The sequence below is a fragment of the Paroedura picta genome, chromosome 2 (genome assembly GCF_049243985.1).
Source record: "Paroedura picta isolate Pp20150507F chromosome 2, Ppicta_v3.0, whole genome shotgun sequence".
NCBI classification, from domain to species: domain Eukaryota; kingdom Metazoa; phylum Chordata; class Lepidosauria; order Squamata; family Gekkonidae; genus Paroedura; species Paroedura picta.
In genome coordinates, this window is record NC_135370.1 from 169,997,932 (window position 1) to 170,016,268 (window position 18,337).

Consider the following 18,337-nt stretch of genomic DNA (forward strand, 5'->3'; position numbering starts at 1 on the left):
TTGTTTGCAATAGCCATAAGTCTGAATCTGGAGTTTAGTTTTGCTGATTGTCGAAAATGGACCGAAGCTCTACTTCAGCTGCTGTTTCAATAATCAGGACTAAAAGCGCCACACACCTTGGATAATGGTGACCAAGACCAAACTGTTCTGTTTGAACAGAACAAAACCTTCCCGTTTTGTTGAACAGAACAAAACCTTCCCATTCCTCTCCCAACAACAGACACCCTGTGGGGTGGGTGAGGCTGAGAGAACCCTGATATCACTGTCCGGTCAGAACAGTTTGGTCTTGGTCACCAAGCCCTATGAAGATAGGTTGAGGGACTTGGGAATGTTCAGCCTGGAGAAAAGGAGGTCGAGAGGGGACATGATAGCCCTATTTAAGTATTTGAAAGGTTGTCACTTGGAGGAGGGCAGGATGCTGTTTCCGTTGGCTGCAGAGGAGAGGACACGCAGTAATGGGTTTAAACTTCAAGTACAACGATATAGGCTAGATATCAGGAAAATAATTTTCACAGTCAGAGTAGTTCAGCAGTGGAAGGGGCTGCCTAAGGAGGTGGTGAGCTCCCCCTAACTGGCAGTCTTCAAGCAAAGGTTGGATACACACTTTTCTTGGATGCTTTAGGATGCTTATGGCTAATCCTGCGTTGAGCAGGGGGTTGGACTAGATGGCCTGTATGGCCCCTTCCAACTCTATGATTCTATGATTCTATGATTCTATAATGCGCTTTTGCAGCTCGATTTTCCTGTGCAAAACAAGAAAACCTGCTTCCGAAGTGCATTGAAAGTGCATTATCCAGCATGTGCGGAATAGGCCAAGGTTAGGCTGAACCCACTTGAAAGTTCTTTCTGGCTAAATCTCACTGAAAGCCATCCGTTGTCTACTAACAGGCATGGTGGAAAATTCTTCCAACTCACTTTTAGGGCCTTTTTATCATCGCTTCCCAGATTGCTTGGAATGCAACATGATGTAGAAACTGTTGCTGTCAGAAAGCATCCCCTTGAGTGAGCCAATTGGCTCTGGGTCCAGAAAATGCCAGCAGCCGTGATTGAAGACTCTCATATGCACCTGGATGAAGAGGAAGGGTACCTGTCGGTGTATGACTTGTTCACACCCAGGGTTCACCAAAGAGCACGGGGAAAAAACAGCATTTTTTCCTAGTGTTTACACTGTTTGAAACTCGGCAGGCTGCCAAAGTTCGAGCAGGTTCACACAGTCGCCAGCCAGAAATATCATATGTCCTGCAGGACAAAGGGCTCCGTACTGCGTGTTCCACGAGCTATAACTTATCCACGTTATTTTTAAGTAGCACGAGTCGAACATACACGCAGTTCCAGTTCTGGGTTAAGTTCTAGAAGAAGAAGAAGAAGAATATGCCGTTTTCCCTACCCGAAGGTACCTGCTTATATGCCGCTTTTCCCTACTCGAAGGTACCCGCTTATATGCCGCTTTTCCCTACCCGAAGGAGGCTCAAAGCGGCTTACAGTCGCTTTCCCATTCCTCTCCCCACAACAGACACCCTGTGGGGTGGGTGAGGCTGAGAGAGCGCTAATATCACTGCCTGGTCAGAACAGTTTTATCAGTGCCGTGGCGAGCCCAAGGTCACCCAGCTGGTTGCATGTGGGGGAGCGCAGAATTGAACTTGGCATGCCAGATTAGAAGTCCACACTTCTAATGACTACACCAAACTGGCTCTCTAGTCAAGGCTATGGTACTCCCAGTTGCAATTTATGGCTGTGAAAGTTGGACCATAAAGAAGGCCGAGCGTCAAAGAATTGAGGCTTTTGAACTCTGGTGCTGGAGAAGACTCTTGCGAGTCCCTTGGACTGTAAGGCGAACAAACCGGTCAGTCCTAGAGGAGATCAGCCCTGACAGCTCCTTAGAAGGCCAGATCCTGAAGATGAAACTCAAATACTTTGGCCCCCTCATGAGAATGAAGGACTCCCTGGAGAAGAGCCTAATGCTGGGAGCGATCGAGGGCAAAAGAAGAAGGGGGCGACAGAGAATGAGATGGCTGGATGGAGTCACTGGAGCAGTCGGTGCGAGCTTAAATGGACTCCGGGGAATGGTAGAGGACAGGAGGGTCTGGAGGATCATTGTCCATGGGGTCGCGATGGGTCGGACATGATTTCGCACCTACCAACAACAACAAGTCCTGGGTATGGATGCAATCTTAAGAGCCAGCCTGGTGCAGGGATTAAAGAGTGGTGGCCTCTAATCTGGCGAGCTGGGTTTGATTCCCCACTCCTCCACATGCATAGTCACAGTCCTGATTGAGCTGTTCTCACAGTGTGGTTTCTCTCAGGACTTTCTCGGCTTCTTCTGATTCACAGGGTGTCTCTTGGGGGAAGAGAAAGGAATGATAATTGTAAGACACTTTGAGACTGGGAGCAATTGAGGGCAAAAGAAGAAGGGGGCGACAGAGAATGAGGTGGCTGGATGGAGTCACTGAAGCAGTTGGTATGAACGTAAATGGACTCTGGGGAATGGTGGAGGACAGGAAGGCCTGGAGGATCATTGTCCATGGGGTCGCGATGGGTTGGACACGACTTCACACCTAACAACAACAACACAACAAATATTTATTAACTTCTATTATTAATTGTTATAGTTTTCTGCAGATGTATAATTTATATGGGTCAATTGACCGAATAAACTTGCTGCTGCTGCTGCTGCTGCTGCTGCTGCTACTACTACTACTACTACTACTACTACTACTACTACTACTACTACTACTACTACTACTACTACTACTACTACTACTACTACAGATTGTGGACCGAATCCGGTTCAACGCATTGGTTCTGAAACGGCCTCGAAAGGCCGATTCTGAGGCCCCTGCACACAACTCTAAATTCTTTTTAAAAATGAAATGAATGTGTTTGCGTGTAGCTCTTTAGTGCTTTTTGTCCTTAAGATGCCAAGAAACACCGCTTTCAAAAATAAAGGCGAAATCAGTGCTTTAGCCAGGTTGTCATAATAAGTTATTACTCTGCACAGGTCCTTCCCTCAAGATCCTGTTTCTCTCCTTCACATCTGGAAGGGCTGAAGGATGCTTTCCCTGTTGCCGTTTAACTATGTGGGGATAATGGGGGCGCCGGTCAGAAAGGCACGCAGAATGGCCTTTGGGGGGTGGTTAATGTGCACAGGTGGGCCTGCGAACTGCCAAACCTTTGCTGGAGTTCCGAAGTTCACGGGGTCTGGCTGAGAGCCAGATGAACGTATTACACAAGCAAAATATTTTGCGTGCACCCCCAGTGGTACCGGGGGGTGGGTGGGTGAGACATGAGCCTTTGAAATAGAATGTGAGGAGGGGAATTCTCAGAAGACAAGATGCCAATCAAAATGACTTTTTTTGGCTCTCCGTCACGCCGAGCGTGCCTTTCGGCAGCTTGATGCAAGGCGGCAACTCGGTGCGGAAAGCCATTGAACTTGTCCACCAATCAACTTTCTTTGGAAGCGGCTTTCTTCCGCACACTTGAGCCTGGCATCGCGGGGCTAATATGTCAAGTGTGCTGATTGCAGAATGACTTCATCCCGAGGAGGTTTAGGAACGCCAACTGTTGCTACTTTCCCGGCTGGTGTTTGAGTAGGAAAAAAAACTTTAAGTGCAAAGCGGTGAGAGACAAGCAGCAGCTTGGACATTCCTAGTCTGCCTATCTTCCTCCCTCCTCACCCGTGGAGAAAAGAACCTCCATCTTTCTGGATCTGTAATGGCAGAAGAGGTCAGACACTACACACAAACCCACACACCACCGGGGGAAGAAACAAGAAGGGCTAGTGGAAAACAGCACAATGAAGAGTCTCATATCCTGGCTCTTTTGGGTTTGTTCCAAATCCTGTCCTGCACGAGACCTTGAACGAGACCTTGTGGTACTTCTCCGAAAGTACTTTTGGAAAGATGGATTCACTGAGATAGCTAGGACAGGATGGGAAATCCCTTTCTCCTTCGTTTTCCTCTAGGCCAGTCCAGCAGACTTAACCTAAATGGGAAGTTACAGGATCACAACCTGGGGAACCTGGTCTCTGAGACTTGGAGACATGTTGCAATCGTAGGCTAGCTCCAGGCCCCACCTGGGGGATGGCGACCCTTCAGCCTGGCTCCCAGCCAAGGGCTTGAGGCATTTTCCATGATGGGATTTTTTTGCCTAGCTGGGGTTTGTCCTGTCATTTGTTCCCCAGGTGCCGGGCATTAGTTAATTGGCCTTCCCCGGGCCTCTGCCATGCCTTGCCGGTCTCCGCGGAGTCTCCGCCATGCTTGCGATGTGTAAATTGTGTGCTGGAAAACGCAGGTTAGAGACCCGTCCCTAGTCACTTGATATTTGAGTGCTCCTCTATGCGCTGTATATTAGTTTTTATTTTCTGCTGTGACACCTAGCTATGAGCAAAGAAGTCTCTGGAGCATCTTAAAAGACAACTTCTATTAAAGATGAAAAGAGTTAAGCAAAATGCAGACAGTAGATCTCGTAGTCAGAGGGGGAAATAATATACAGCGGCATTTCAGAAGCTTTAATTGGAAAGGGGAAAAAAGCACAAGCAGATGGAATCTCTGGCTTTAGGTGGTTCTTTTTTTCTTTTTTTTTTTTACTCTCTCTTTTTGCTGGAATTCTTTATAACAAACTAGATAAACATCGGGAGACGTGTACCGGGGAGAGGGAAAGAGTTGTATATATGCCTTAGGACCAAGTATGTTTCCTGGTGGCTCAGATTTCTGGTCTAATCTTGACACGGTTCAGCACAGACGTGAAAAGGTCATGGATCTCCGTCAGTCTGTGAGAATTGAACTGCATGTTGTAGAAGAGGAAGAAGAGCTGATTTTTATGCCTGGCTTTGCTCAAGTACAACGATATAGGCTAGATATCAGGAAAAAAATTTCACAGTCAGAGTAGTTCATCAGTGGAATAGGCTACCTAAGGAAGTGGTGAACTCCCCCTCACTGGCAGTCTTCAAGCAAAGGTTGGATGCACACTTTTCTTGGATGCTTCAGGATGCTTTGGGCTGATCCTGCGTTGAGCAGAGGGTTGGACTAGATGGCCTGTATGGCCCCTTCCAACTCTATGAATCTGTGATTCTGTGATACCCCAAAGAGTCTCAAAGTGGCTTACAATCTCCTTCCCTTCCTCTCCCCATAATAGACACCCTGTAAAGTTGGTGGGGCTGAGAGAGCTCTGACAGGACAACTGGGTCAAAAACAGCTCTAATGGGGCTCTGACGAGCCCAAGGTCACCCAGCTGGCTGCATGTGGAGGGGCAAGGAATCAAACCCAGATCTCCAGATCAGAAGCCAGCGCTTTTAACCACTACACCACACTCTATGGAAATGCAGATATGGTCCTCAAGGGAAGAGCAGTGGGGATGAACGAGGCCTGTTTCTTTTGTAATCTGCTTTTTACCAACCGAAAGAGTCTCCAAGCAGCCTACAATTGCCTCCCCTCCCTCTCCCCACAGCAGACACCCTGTGAAGTAGATGAGGCTGAGAAAGCTCTGAAAACTAGAACTGGCCCAAGGTCACTCAACTGGCTGCGGGGAATCCAACCCAGCTCTCCAAATTAGAGGTCACCAGCTTGGTGTAGTGGTTAAGAGTGCGGACTTCTAATCCGGCATGCTGAGTTCGATTCTGCACTCCCCCACATGCAACCAGCTGGGTGACCTTGGGCTCGCCATGGCAATGATAAAGCTTTTCTGACCGAGCAGTGATATCAGGACACCTCACAGGGTGTCTGTTGTGGGGAGAAGAAAGGGAAGGCGATTGTAAGCCGCTTTGAGACTCCTTCGGGTAGAGAAAAGCGGCATATAAGAACCAGCTCTTCTTCTTCTTCAGTAATATCAGGGCTCTCTCAGCCTCACCCACCTCACAGGGTGTCTGTTGTGGGGAGAGGAAAGGGAAAGGTAAGCCGCTTTGAGCCTCCTTCGGGTAGGGAAAAGCGGCATATAAGAACCAACTCTTCTTCTTCTTCTTCTTCTTCTTCTTCTTCTTCTTCTTCTTCTTCTACTACTACTTCTTCTTCTTCTTCTTCTTCTTCTTCGACCTCGAATCTACTCATTTGCCTTCTTTGTGTTCCCTGCCCTTAGAGTGAGGCATTTCCCAATGCCTTTAATAACATCTGGAGATGATGCCACGGGTTTGAATAAGAGACCAAATAGGTGTAAAGCCCATCTTGGCTTTATGAGACCCATGGATTGTGTTGTAGCAGCTAGGAGGCGTGCTTAGGGACATTCCCATTCAAAGCTGGCCTCTGTCGTGAACGTGTGGCAAGGTGTTTTCTCCGCCATCGATGTGGGCCACAAGTGTTGTCAAGTCACAGCTGCCTTTCAGTGGCTCCTTGGGGTTTTCAAGGCAAGAGGTTCAGCGAAGGTGGTTTGCCATTGCCTGCCTCTGGGTAGCCCCCCTGGGCTTCTTTTAGGGTCTCCAGCCAGGTATTAAGCAGGGCGGACCCTGCTTAGCTTCGGAGGTCTGACCACGCTGGGCTAGGTGGGACTAGCCAGGCAAGGGAAAGCAATTCGTCCAGACCCCAACGACCCTCAGGCAGAATGACGTCATGTTCATGCAGTGGTTCCTTGTGGAACTTACCAATCGTGGGAAGTTTTCAAAGATGCTTCTTCCTCCGAGAATAATACGTGGATTCCACCTTAAGAGACCAGTCAAAGCACATTGGAATGCACCGGCTCAGGCAAAACCATCCAGGGTACCTTAAGGCAGGGGTAGTCAACCTGTGGTCCTCCAGATGTTCATGGACTACAATTCCCATGAGCCCCTGCCAGCAACGCTTCCATTAACTGCTTCCATTCGAGTGCTATGAGCCTCTTGTGGCGCAGAGTGGTAAGGCAGCAGACATGCAGTCTGAAGCTCTGCCCACGAGGCTGGGAGTTCGATCCCAGCAGCCGGCTCAAGGTTGACTCAGCCTTCCATCCTTCCGAGGTCGGTAAAATGAGTACCCAGCTTGCTGGGGGGTAAACGGTAATGACTGGGGAAGGCACTGGCAAACCACCCCGTATTGAGTCTGCCATAAAAACGCTAGAGGGCGTCACTCCAAGGGTCAGACATGACCCAGTGCTTGCACAGGGATACCTTTACCTTTACCTTTTAGAGTGCTAGGAATGTGTTTCACATGGATTTGCCGTCTTAGGTGAGCATATATGGAAACACTAGTAACAAAACCTGTGGTGGAGAAAAATGCAACGGCTCCACAAAAGGTAGGGAGAGTGCACGAGACAGGCCGTAGTCAAACAGGTGATGGTTGACGTCTTGTTGACGTCTTGTGTGTGGGAGGGAGGGAGGAGGCAGGTGTGTGCGAATACAGGTGGGGAGAGGGCACAAGGTGCGGCATCTCTAGGAAAGGTGGGGGAGCAGGTGTGAAACACGTGATATGTCAACGTCACTTAGAAAAACGTCAGCAGGTTGGAGGACGCGAGTCTCACACCCACTCCTGTCCGCCCCTGCTTCAAGAGGTGAGTTGTTGCCTATACGACTTGCCTTTTATATAGCAGAGCAATGGCAGAGCATCTGCTTTGCACGCAGAAAGTCCCAGGTTCAATCCCCGGCTTCTCCAGTTAGAAGGACCAGGTGGCAGGTGATGTGAAAGGCCTCTTCATAGAATCAGAGAATCATAGCGTTGGAAGGGACCTCGAGGGTCATCTAGTCCAACCCCCGGCCGAATGCAGGAAATTCACAACTACAACTCTTCCTGAGACTTTGGAGAGCTGTCACCACTCTAAGTGGACAATACTGATATACTGTAAGGCTAATTCTGTGAAGGTTCAAGGGGGTGGCAGGTGACACTGGATGAGTGATAGGGTTGGGAGTGTCCTGCATAGGGAAGGGGGTTAGACTAGATGACCCAGGAGACCCCTTCCAACTCTCTGATTCTCTTGATTCTAAGGTAGCTGCATGAGCTCAATAGGGAAATTGTACAAACTTTGGCACAAAGCCAGTTAGCACTTTTCTGCAGCTGATCTGCTTGCTTTCACCCAAATTGAGCCTTGGTGTTAGATCACCTGCAAAGTCTCGCTCAAAGTTCACATTGAAACACCAGATGCTTTTACGGTCGAAATCTTCCGGGATTCTCTTGGCAGGCACGGATTTCTTGCTGTCCCTTGGCATTCCAGGTCGTGTGCTGTGCCAGTTAATTCCTTGCAGTTAGGCCACCAAGAAGACAGCTGTTCCTTTGGCTGTGCGAGGGGAAGCTGCGGGTGGTGCAGGCTGCGGTTTCACCTCCTTCAATGTTGGCTCGAGCGCTGAGCAGCCCCAAAAGAAAGCGGAGGCCTCAGCTGTCTTCTGTTTGATGTCAAAATAGTTCCGGTTTAGGCTCTCTCGTGGTCCTCCAAGATCCGACGGGTAATCCTCGCGTTTTGATCCTTGCATTTCTTTTATCCAACCCTCCATTTCAGTCCATTTGGGAGTCGTTCCTTTGGTTTCTCGAATCTGCTGCTAAGCATTCCTGATGCCAAGGGGCTCTTCCCCTCTCCAGAAGCGACCGTGGGTCCTTGTGAGATCACAGATGGTGCTTATGTGGACAACTGTTTTCCCATTTCCCCATGGCCGCCTGTGAGACCCCTGCACGGACAATTCAAACACGTAGATTACCTCCCGTTAGATCTGTCTTTAGCCTGTCCTATCCCTGGATCTTTGGATGCTTTCCTGGCAAATGTTCCTTGATCTTCAGTTCTGCTTATTGCTATAAAAAGTGCATGATGCATTAGGCGACCTTCCTTGCTGTTGAATATTTGCTGGTCATAGTTATTGGCCAAGTATCAGTATAATGGGTCTTGCAAAGTTTGGCATTTTATTTTATTTACTAGGAGCCAAGCCTGTTGCATATAAAGGGAGGTTGGTTAGTGGGGGGGGGGCGAGTGGAAGAACTCTGCAGACAGTCTCCTCCTCCCCCAAGAACCTGGAAAGGCTACAAGAACTCACCTGCAGGGGCAGCTCTCACGCGGCAGGGGTCTGCAGCCTCTGAGCCTCCGAGGGAAGAGGAAGGAGGAGGGGGGTGGTCAGGGGTGGGGGATGGAAGGCGATTGGCTGGCCACTGGACAGACAGGCAAGCCGGTTGGAGGAGGAGGCACTCAGGGGCGGGACAGCCCCCCTGAGTGGGTGTTTAGTGATGAGTGGCACTTAAGCCATGAGACCAGCTCCTCCTCCAAGGCCTTACCAGAAATGTATTCTGCCCTCCCTTGCAGCTCAGGGCAGTTTACAATGAAGACGTAAAGCTCACAATCGCGGTGGCACAGTACAGTATAAGATTACGTTTAGCAAATATGACCATGAACTCAAAACGTTTTTAACATTTCAGCATTATGACTTGTAACTGCATAACGTTCGACTGTTAACTGCATAGTAATAGCGCAACTTTTGCTTCAAAAATGGCCAGAACGGGGGAATCCCTGTGCCGTTTCTGCTGGGCTTGGTTGGTGGTAGGGGAGTCTTCTGGGGGCTCTGGTCAGTGTGTCAGCTCATTGGCCTCGACCAAAAGCTGGGTGGAAGAGCTCCCTTTTGCAGGCCCTGCAGAACTGATTCAGCTCTGGCAGGGCCCTGATCTCTTCTGGGAGCTCATTCTACAGAGTGGGGGCCACGACCGAGAAAGCCCTATCAGTTTTTACGATGGGCCGCTGGTGGGTGGGTCGTAAATCGTGAGTGGGTCCTCCTTCAGGAACGACATGGATTCCGACATGTCATGCAAAGGAAGGAGGAGAGTTGGTTCTTATATGCCGCTTTTCTCTACCCGAAGGAGTCTCAAAGTGGCTTACATTCACCTTCCCTTTCCTCTCCCCACAACAGACACCCTGTGAGGGAGGTGAGGCTGAGAGAGCCCTGAGATTACTGAAGAAGAAGAAGAGTTGGTTCTTATATGCTGCTTTTCTCTACCCAAAGTAGTCTCAAAGTGGCTTACATTCGCCTTCCCTTTCCTCTCCCCACAACAGACACCCTGTGAGGGAGGTGAGGCTGAGAGAGCCCTGATATTCCTGCTCGATCAGAACAGCTTTATCAGTGCTGTGTGGAGCCCAAGGTCACCCAGCTGGCTGCATGTGGAGGAGGAGCGGGGAATCAAACCCGGCTCGCCAGATTAGAAGTCTGCACTCCTAACCACTACACCCAATTGGCTGGGACAGATACTCACCATCACTTTTATATATGAATCAGAGTCAGAAGATGTTTATTGGCACGCAAAAACGATACATTATAAATACATTATAAATTGCAAAAAATACCGGAAAAACCCCCATTATAAAGCATTAACTGTTCTACAGTTACAAGACCTCATAGCCAGCTGTACAAACTTGGCCACCGAATCGCTTGGGTGTTTTTGTGTCCTAGTGGAAATATTAATTTAGTCTCATCATCAAGTCCATGTAGTTTAAGGAAAAACTGGGTTGCTGAGCTGCCCACAAATAATAGTGTAGAGTGAACAGTAGAAAAACACACAGTCTCAATACAGCGAGAATAACAGGGACATATTCTTTCAGAATAAGGCTTTAAACAAAAAATCTCCCTTGAAGAACAGCAGAGGAGATAATTAAATCTTGCTAGAATAAATGCTCACCACCGTTGGGGGGCTGTTAAGTAGTAAAAATGTGAAGCAAGGGACCCATAGCTTGGTCATCTATGAGTCACCTCGGGAGGTGGTGGGTTCTCCATCTTTGGAGATTTTTAAACAGAGGCTGGAGAGCCATCTTACGGAGAGGCTGATTCTGTGAAGGTTCAAGGGGGTGGCAGGTGTCAGTGGATGAGCGATAGAGTTGTGAGTCTCCTGCATAGTGCAGGGGTTGGACTAGATGACCCTAGAGGTCCCTTCCAACTCTATGATTCTCTGATTCTATGAGTCATCGAGAATATACTTAAAAAAGCAAATTAATCCCACATGAGCGAATCAGGCCACCTAGACTGGCTCAAGATGTGTTCATGATCAAGAATCTGAATTCATGGCCCCCCGTTCAGTCCTAAACCATACTCACTTAGAGCTGCCCAAAGGCCACTGAAATCAGCAAAACCCGAGTTCGCATTATGTGCACAAAATAGATGCAATTTCGCTGAGCACAAAATAGATCCAATTTCGCTGAGCAATTTCCCTTCAATCGCAGAAGTCTGTTCATACATGCCCCATCTCACATGAAGATCTGTCAGCCAGCCTGGTATAGTGGTTAAGAGCGGTGGCTTCTAATCTGGTGAGCTGGGTTTGATTCCCCTCTCTTCCACATGCAACCAGCTGGGCACCCTTGGGCTAGTCACAGTCCTGGTAGTGCTGTTCTCACCGAGCAGTCTGTCAGAGCTCCCTCAGCCCCACCTACCTCACAGGGTGCCTGTTGTGGCGAGAGGGAGGGAAGGCGATTGTAAGCCACTTTGAGACTCCTCTGGGTAGTGAAAAGTGGAGTATAAAACCCCACAACTCCTCCTCCCCCTCCCATGCGTCTCGAACGTAGTTGTGGTGGGTTATGTTTTTTTTAAACTGGATACAAAACCACATCTGTCAGTAATTTTTAGTACTCCCCTTCTGCTGTCCAACATGACGTAGGGAAGACTCAAACCCCAACGATTTGGGGTTTGGGGTAAACTCTGTGTTATGCCTGGTGTCCTTGGTTTTTCCACTTTTTAAAAACAGTTTATCTCCGATATTTCTGGCCTGCCTCCTAAGCCATAGGAGTCTGTTTTATGGCCGATCTCGTACCTTTATTGTATACTTGACCTACATCTTTCATCCCCCGATCCCCCGGTGTATTGTAAATGCATTTGGCTATTAACACTCGGTCTGGGTGTCTGAATAAACATTGGATGTGTAAATTCAATCTTGGCATCCTTTCCTCTTTTATATATTTCTCCCAGGGGGGCTCCATCTGCAGACTGTATTGAAGCAATCATTAATCTATCAGGATTCCGTGTAGCCCTTCGTAGCGCTTTGAAATTCTCTAGAGCTCTTCCCCCCTCCCTCCCTCCCTCCCTCCCTCCCCCTCCCGTGCTATTTCCATGTTAGAGCGCATAATGGGAACAAACACAGGCATCATATTCCCTATTAATCAAAAATATGGGAAATGTTGTCCATAAAACAGGGAAGATTTCGAAGACCAACTTGTTGGCCGTAGAGAGCCATCCCAAGGATGAGGACGAAAAATTCGGCGACGGGATGTGCAGACTTGGAGCCAGTTGTCCATCATGTTCATGGGAACATTTATGTAAATACAATGATCTAAAAAGGACGCTATTTGGTTCGGCCTTTGGTTCACGCTGCATTTCAATGAGGCTTTTTAGGACTGACTTAGCCTGGTGCTAAAGAGAGGTGGATGCCTAAAGAGAACTAATTCTGCAAGCTCTCCAGGGAGCGAAGGCTGCATTTATTTGCTGCATGCACTGCTGGAAGGAGAGAGCACACACTTTTCCTACCAGTGGTTCCACATGAAGCTTAGTGATGGTGGCCAGATGTCCCGCCTTTGGCAGGACAGTCCCGCATTTGGAGGCAATTGCCCTGCGTCCTGTGGCATTTTCCAAATGTCCCGTGGCGTTCTCCAATTTTCCAGGCAGGCCAGGCTCAGGAGGCCCCCACGCAGGCACCCGGGCTCTGGGGCGGGGCTTGCATGGTGCCGCCATTCCCACCGGAGCCTGCCGCTCTGCTGCCGCCTGCTTGCGCCTTCCTGCCTCCATGGATCCATCCTCCGGGCTCTTCCCGGGCCCCTGCTGCCCTTCTTGAGGCCAGTCGGGGAGGGAGGGAGGGGGGCCGCCGCTGCCCATCTTAAGGCCAGGAAGGGGGGCTGCCGCCACTGCCCTTCTTGAACCCAGTCATTGTGGAGGGGGGAGGGAGGAGGGGGGAGGGGGACTCTGGCGGCGCCATGTCCCCCTTTAGGTTTCCTTAATTCTGGTTACTTTAAGCTTAGTCCATCCAGGTCAGTATTGGCTTCTCAGGCTGGCTGCAGCTCTCCAGGGTCTCAGGCAGAAGTCTTTCACACTAACGACGACCTGATCTTTTCACCTGGAAATGGTGGGGAGTAAATCTGGGACCTTATCCATACCAAGCCAATGCTGTACCACTGAGACACGGCCCCTAAATATATTCTTGGTCCTATCCTTGCCATTTCTGCTTGAAGGCTCCCACGTAGCAGTGAGAAAGGTCTTTCTCTCTCTGAGAAACTGAAGCACTGTTGAAGAAGAAGAAGAGTTGGTTCTTATATGCCGCTTTTCTCTACCCGAAGGAGTTTCAAAGCGGCTTACAGTCGCCTTCCCTTCCTCTCCCCACAACAGACACTTAAGCCATGAGACCAGCTCCTCCTCCAAGGCCTGCATAGTACAGGGGGTTGGACTAGATGACCCAGGAGGTCTCTGTTATTCTATGATTCTAAGACCATCTAGAAACCTTCGTCTTTTAGACCTAAGCAACGTAACCGTAGATAAAAGCTCTGCGTCCTGCTCAGTAATTTCCGGGGGACTTATCAGCCGACCAAAGGTAGATAGTCCTGCCATCTGGTATATTAGCGGGAGGTAAACAAAGGTAAAATCAAACACTGGCAAAGTTAGTCCTAACTTATACAAAGTAAAATAATACCATGCAGTGAATCCGGTTCATTGCAGAAGTAGCTGCAAATTCTTTCGTTGCGAGGAGCGCCCCTGTATCTGCCCGTACCGATAGCCGAGGGGAATAGATTAAATCTGGCTATCAAAAGATCTACAAAAAAATGGAATTATTGGATTAGAAAAGTAGTGGGCCATAAAATATGGAGGATAAGTAGGACTCAGTGGGTGACCACGAAGTCCCTTTACCGTTGTGATCCCACAGTGAGAAAACCCAGTCCTTATGCCTGGGCACCAATTGTAATAATTTTCCGGAGCCAGATTAAGACTTTTTCGATGAACCCGTCCATGTTTTCTGCTTTAAAACCTAATATTTCAGAAGTAGTCTTGATGTCCGTTTGCTGTGTCAAGAAGCCTTCCTTTGGCAGAATGTTCTTTCTCTGCAGAAGAAAGGGCTACTTTTGTAACCCCGCACAATCCCTTTGTGAGGGTTTTCGGGGTCCCCCAGAGTAGCCAGCCCTGGCACACCACCCTTACTCCGGCTCATAGGCTTCGGTCTCAGTCGAGCCGCCCGCGGACACCTCCTGGGCATTGCCCTTCTTCCCCTCAGGCTGCAAGTGAGTCAGGACGGGGCCCGTGAGAGCCGCAGGACTGTTCTCACCATCCTGGTCACCTCCTGACATTGGAGGTTCGACCGGGAGAGGGACTGTCCCGCCCGGGAGAAGGGGCTTCGGGGAGACTCTTGCGGGAACATCCTGACCCCCTGCAGCCTGTAACGGACCTTCGGCAGCCTTCATCTAGGGGGGAGGGCTAAACTGGAGGCTTCCTTGTGGCCTCTTTCTTTTCCAAACACAGTCTCTTTTGGTGAAGCTCCCGAGCTCCCCAGCTGGCAGCAGCCCAGCCCGAAACAATTTCTCCGTCTCCCTTGAACAGGAGACAGAACAAAATATCCTTTCCACGTAAATGTCAGCCGCGGCGGCAAAGCCCGCCCAAGCCTGCCAAACAGGCGCAGGGATGATTTCTGCATTCGTTGACGTGAGGTTCTGGCAGCGTCTGATTTCCCTTTTGAGCGGTTGCCAAAACATTTTAAATCCCTCCCTCCCCCCCCCACCTTTAACAAAAAGTTAGGCGACGGCTGAAACTCTGCGGAGGAGATAAAATTGAAGTGACTCTCTTGCCTGCCACATTTTGGCTTCCGTTTCCTTCGATTCGTCCCCCGGCGATGAGTTCTTACGAAATCTGATTAGCACACGAAATGACTTGATTTGTTAAGCAGGCAGTGACGGTGCTGAACATCTGGCTGGCTGGCCTAAATGGCTCCGAACGCATCGCATCGTAGTAACGCTGCCTCTCTCTCGCTCTCTCCCCCTTTGCTGTTGTGCTATCCAGAGCCGCTCAGAAACTTAACCTGTCCTCGAAGAGGAAGAAGCATCACCCGCCTCTGCTGCACCCCCACGACTTCTCCATCTACGCCACCAATTTTTGTGGCGTCCTGCAGATGTGTCCCCCTCCGGCGCCGCCATGCCTTTTGAGAGCTGTGTCGAAGGTCAAGGACAACCCCGGGATTGGAAAGGTATTTGAGTCTCTCTCCGTTCCTCTGGGAAAGTTTGTGCAAAACGCCCCTAAATGCTCGCATTTTTGTCTGTGGTCGATGTTTCTGACGCTGACAGGTGAGATCCAGGGCAACTGAGCCATTAGCATGTCATGATGCATGTGTGGCCTATTGAGACTAAGTGTAGGTGTTGATTATATTCATAGAACCATAGAGTTGGAAGGGGCCATCCAGGCCATCTAGTCCCGCCCCCTGCTCAGTGCAGGATCAGCCTCCAGCATCCAGGAGAAGGATCTGTCCAGCCACTGCTTGAAGACCGCCAGTGAGGGGGAGCTCCCCACCTCCTTAGGCAGCCCCTTCCACTGCTGAACTCGACTCCTAGAATCCCAGAGTGGGAAGGGGCCATTCAGGCCATCTAGTCCTGCCACCTGCTCAATGCAGGATCAGTCTCAAGCATCCAGGAGAAGGATCTGTCCAGCTGCTGCTTGAAGATGACCAGTGAGGGAGGGCTCCCCACCTCCTTAGGCAGCCCCTTCCACTGCTGAACTAGACTCATTGAATCCTAGAGTGGAAAGGGGCCATTCAGGCCATCTAGTCCTGCCACCTGCTCAATGCAGGATCAGCCTCAAGCATCCAGGAGAAGGATCTGTCCAGCTGCTGCTTGAAGATGACCAGTGAGGGAGGGCTCCCCACCTCCTTAGGCAGCCCCTTCCACTGCTGAACTAGACTCATTGAATCCTAGAGTGGGAAGGGGCCACCCAGGCCATCTGGTCCCACCCACTGCTCAATGCAGGATCAGCCTCAAGCATCCAGGAGTGGTCTTCAAGCAGTGGCTGGACAGATCCTTCTCCTAGATGCCTGATCCTGCATTGAGCAGAGGGTGGGACTAGATGGCCTGTTTGCCCCTTTCCAACTCTAGGTTTCTATGAACTGCTGTTTGCCTGTATGAATCCTGATCATTTTACCCGTACTAGTGGCCTACAGGTAAATTTCCCTAATGCAAACAGCAACTCACCAAGGCAATTTTGGGTTGGGAGAACAGTGCAGGCAAAGCAGGCTTGAATCTTCCCTCCTTGGAGGCAGCAGTCCCCGTCCAAATTGGAGGCTCTGCCCTTGAGAATCTAAATCGCAGCAGGAATCTTCCGTGACAGGGCCTGGGGTGGGTCTGTAAAGAGTGCTGGGGGGCAGGGACTGGCTCCAAGTTATCAAGTGAGTCCCGGCGCTCCAATGTGGATTTGTACCCGGCCATCTGCCGTCCACGTCCCGTGCTCTCTGTGCTGCAGAACGCTCTCTATGCCACATCAATCTGTAGGCAGGAATGCCAGGTGGGAAAATAAAAAGCAGTTTGCTCAGTGAATTGCAACAGAGTAGGGCTGGGTTAATGGATTCCCTTCCCTTGATGGTTTTCAACCCAAGGTTGTGTTACAGTCATTGCGTGTGGCTTTAAACGGTTGAAATAAGATCTGGGGTTAGACCAGGTGATCCAGGATGCGGTGATCTCATGCTGCATGTACGAAGCACAGCTTACGGGGGCATTCCTGGGCCCTATAAAGATAAGGTGGCATTGAGCGCTAAGAATATTCAGGCTGGGAGGGGGGAAATCACTTGCAAGCGTCGAATTTTGCGGCGGAAAATCTCGAGCGTTTAACTCACACCTCCAGCATTTGGAAAGCATACAAAGCAGTTTTTGAATGCCTAATTATACAGGTGCCTGTCAATTTCCATTCCAGGGAGGCTCTCAAGCACCTAGGAGAGCGAGCTTAAAGCAAATCCCCGCGGAGCGATCGTACAAATTAATGCTGAGGTCAGGAAGATTTAACGCCATTGAGATTCTGCGCCAGGTTCCGAGTGATCGAGCTGGAGAGGGTAGTGCAGCCCAGGCCGAAATTTAGGGACAAAAGCTGCAGCTTTTTGGGAGACAGCTGATCTTGGCCTTTCTCTATACCAGTGGTACTCAACCTGGGGGTTGGGACCCATTTGGGGGTCAAACGGCCCTTTCACAGGGGTTGCAACAGATAAAGCAGCTTGGTGTGTGTGTGGGGGGCGCCATCCACACAACAGCCTTGCGGGGTAGATCCACTGCTCTATACATTAGAAAAGGAGAAAGGCCCTTGTCCCAAGGAGGAATATTCTCATCAGCTCCCTGTTTGAATGTTTTGCTAACTGATGGGCAGTAGGTTCAGGACAGACAAAACGAAATGCTTCTTGACACTTAAAATGTGAAATTTGCAGCCAAAGGACGTAGTGATGGCCACAGGCATAGACGGCTTCTAACAGGATTGGTTAGGTAGCTTCACAGAGGATAGGTCTATCGGTGGTCTATCCCAGCCATGGTGACTAAAGAGACGTTTAGAGGCAGTCAACCTCTGAATTCCAGTGCCAGGGGATTCTTATAATCCACAGCAATGGTAACTGTAGGCATGGCCTGCTTTTACATCATAGTTCTATCCTGTGCAATCCACGTTATGCCTTGTTTGTAGCAAACCTTGCATCAGGCTAGATATAGGCTAGATATCAGGGGGGAAAATTCACAGTCGGAGTAGTTCAGCAGTGGAATAGGCTGCCTAAGGAGGTGGTGAGCTCCCCCTCACTGGCAGTCTTCAAGCAAAGGCTGGATACACACTTTTCTTGGATGCTTTAGGATGCTTAGGGCTGATCCTGTGTTGAGCAGGGGGTTGGACTAGATGGCCTGTGTGGCCCCTTCCAACTCTATGATTCTATGATTCCAGGTTGCTGGTTGTTTACATTGTTTGTTAATTCTGTAATCCTAGTCCTATTATACTCTTCATTGGTTGTTTTATGCTGTTTGATTGCAATGCGTTATATCCGGTAATCTGCTTTGAGCCTCGGCAAGGAAGGTTTACTGTAACTATTCTCTGTTGTCAGTTCATTGCAGTTATGAATGCAGAGGTTTTTGAAGCCACAATGGCATATCCACAAAGGGGGGTGGGATTCCTGTGCATTTTTTTAAGGCACCCTCATGCAGCCACCAGTTCTCGCCTCCCTTGCAACAACACTGGAGGGATTTGGGGCATGGTGGCGCAGAGTGGTAAGGCAGCAGACATGCGGTCTGAAAGCTCTGCCCATGAGGCTGGGAGTTCAAACCCAGCAGCCGGATCAAGGTTGACTCAGCCTTCCATCCTTCCGAGGTCGGTAAAATGAGTACCCAGCTTGCTGGGGGGTAAACGGTAATGACTGGGGAAGGCACTGGCAAACCACCCCGTATTGAGTCTGCCATGAAAACGCTAGAGGGCGTCACCCCAAGGGTCAGACATGACTCGGTGCTTGAACAGGGGATA

The 18,337-nt window shown here is 49.7% G+C and overlaps 1 protein-coding gene across 3 annotated transcripts in view; it reads left to right on the top strand.

The window, feature by feature from the left end:
* KIF26A (kinesin family member 26A) overlaps positions 1-18,337 on the top strand; it is a 205,902-nt gene that overhangs the window by 144,170 nt on the left and 43,395 nt on the right. For all 3 annotated transcript variants that reach the window (XM_077323808.1, XM_077323809.1, XM_077323810.1), the window contains one exon: positions 14,876-15,059. In XM_077323808.1, coding sequence (XP_077179923.1) covers positions 14,876-15,059 — 184 coding nt within the window. The remainder of the gene's footprint in view (positions 1-14,875; positions 15,060-18,337) is intronic.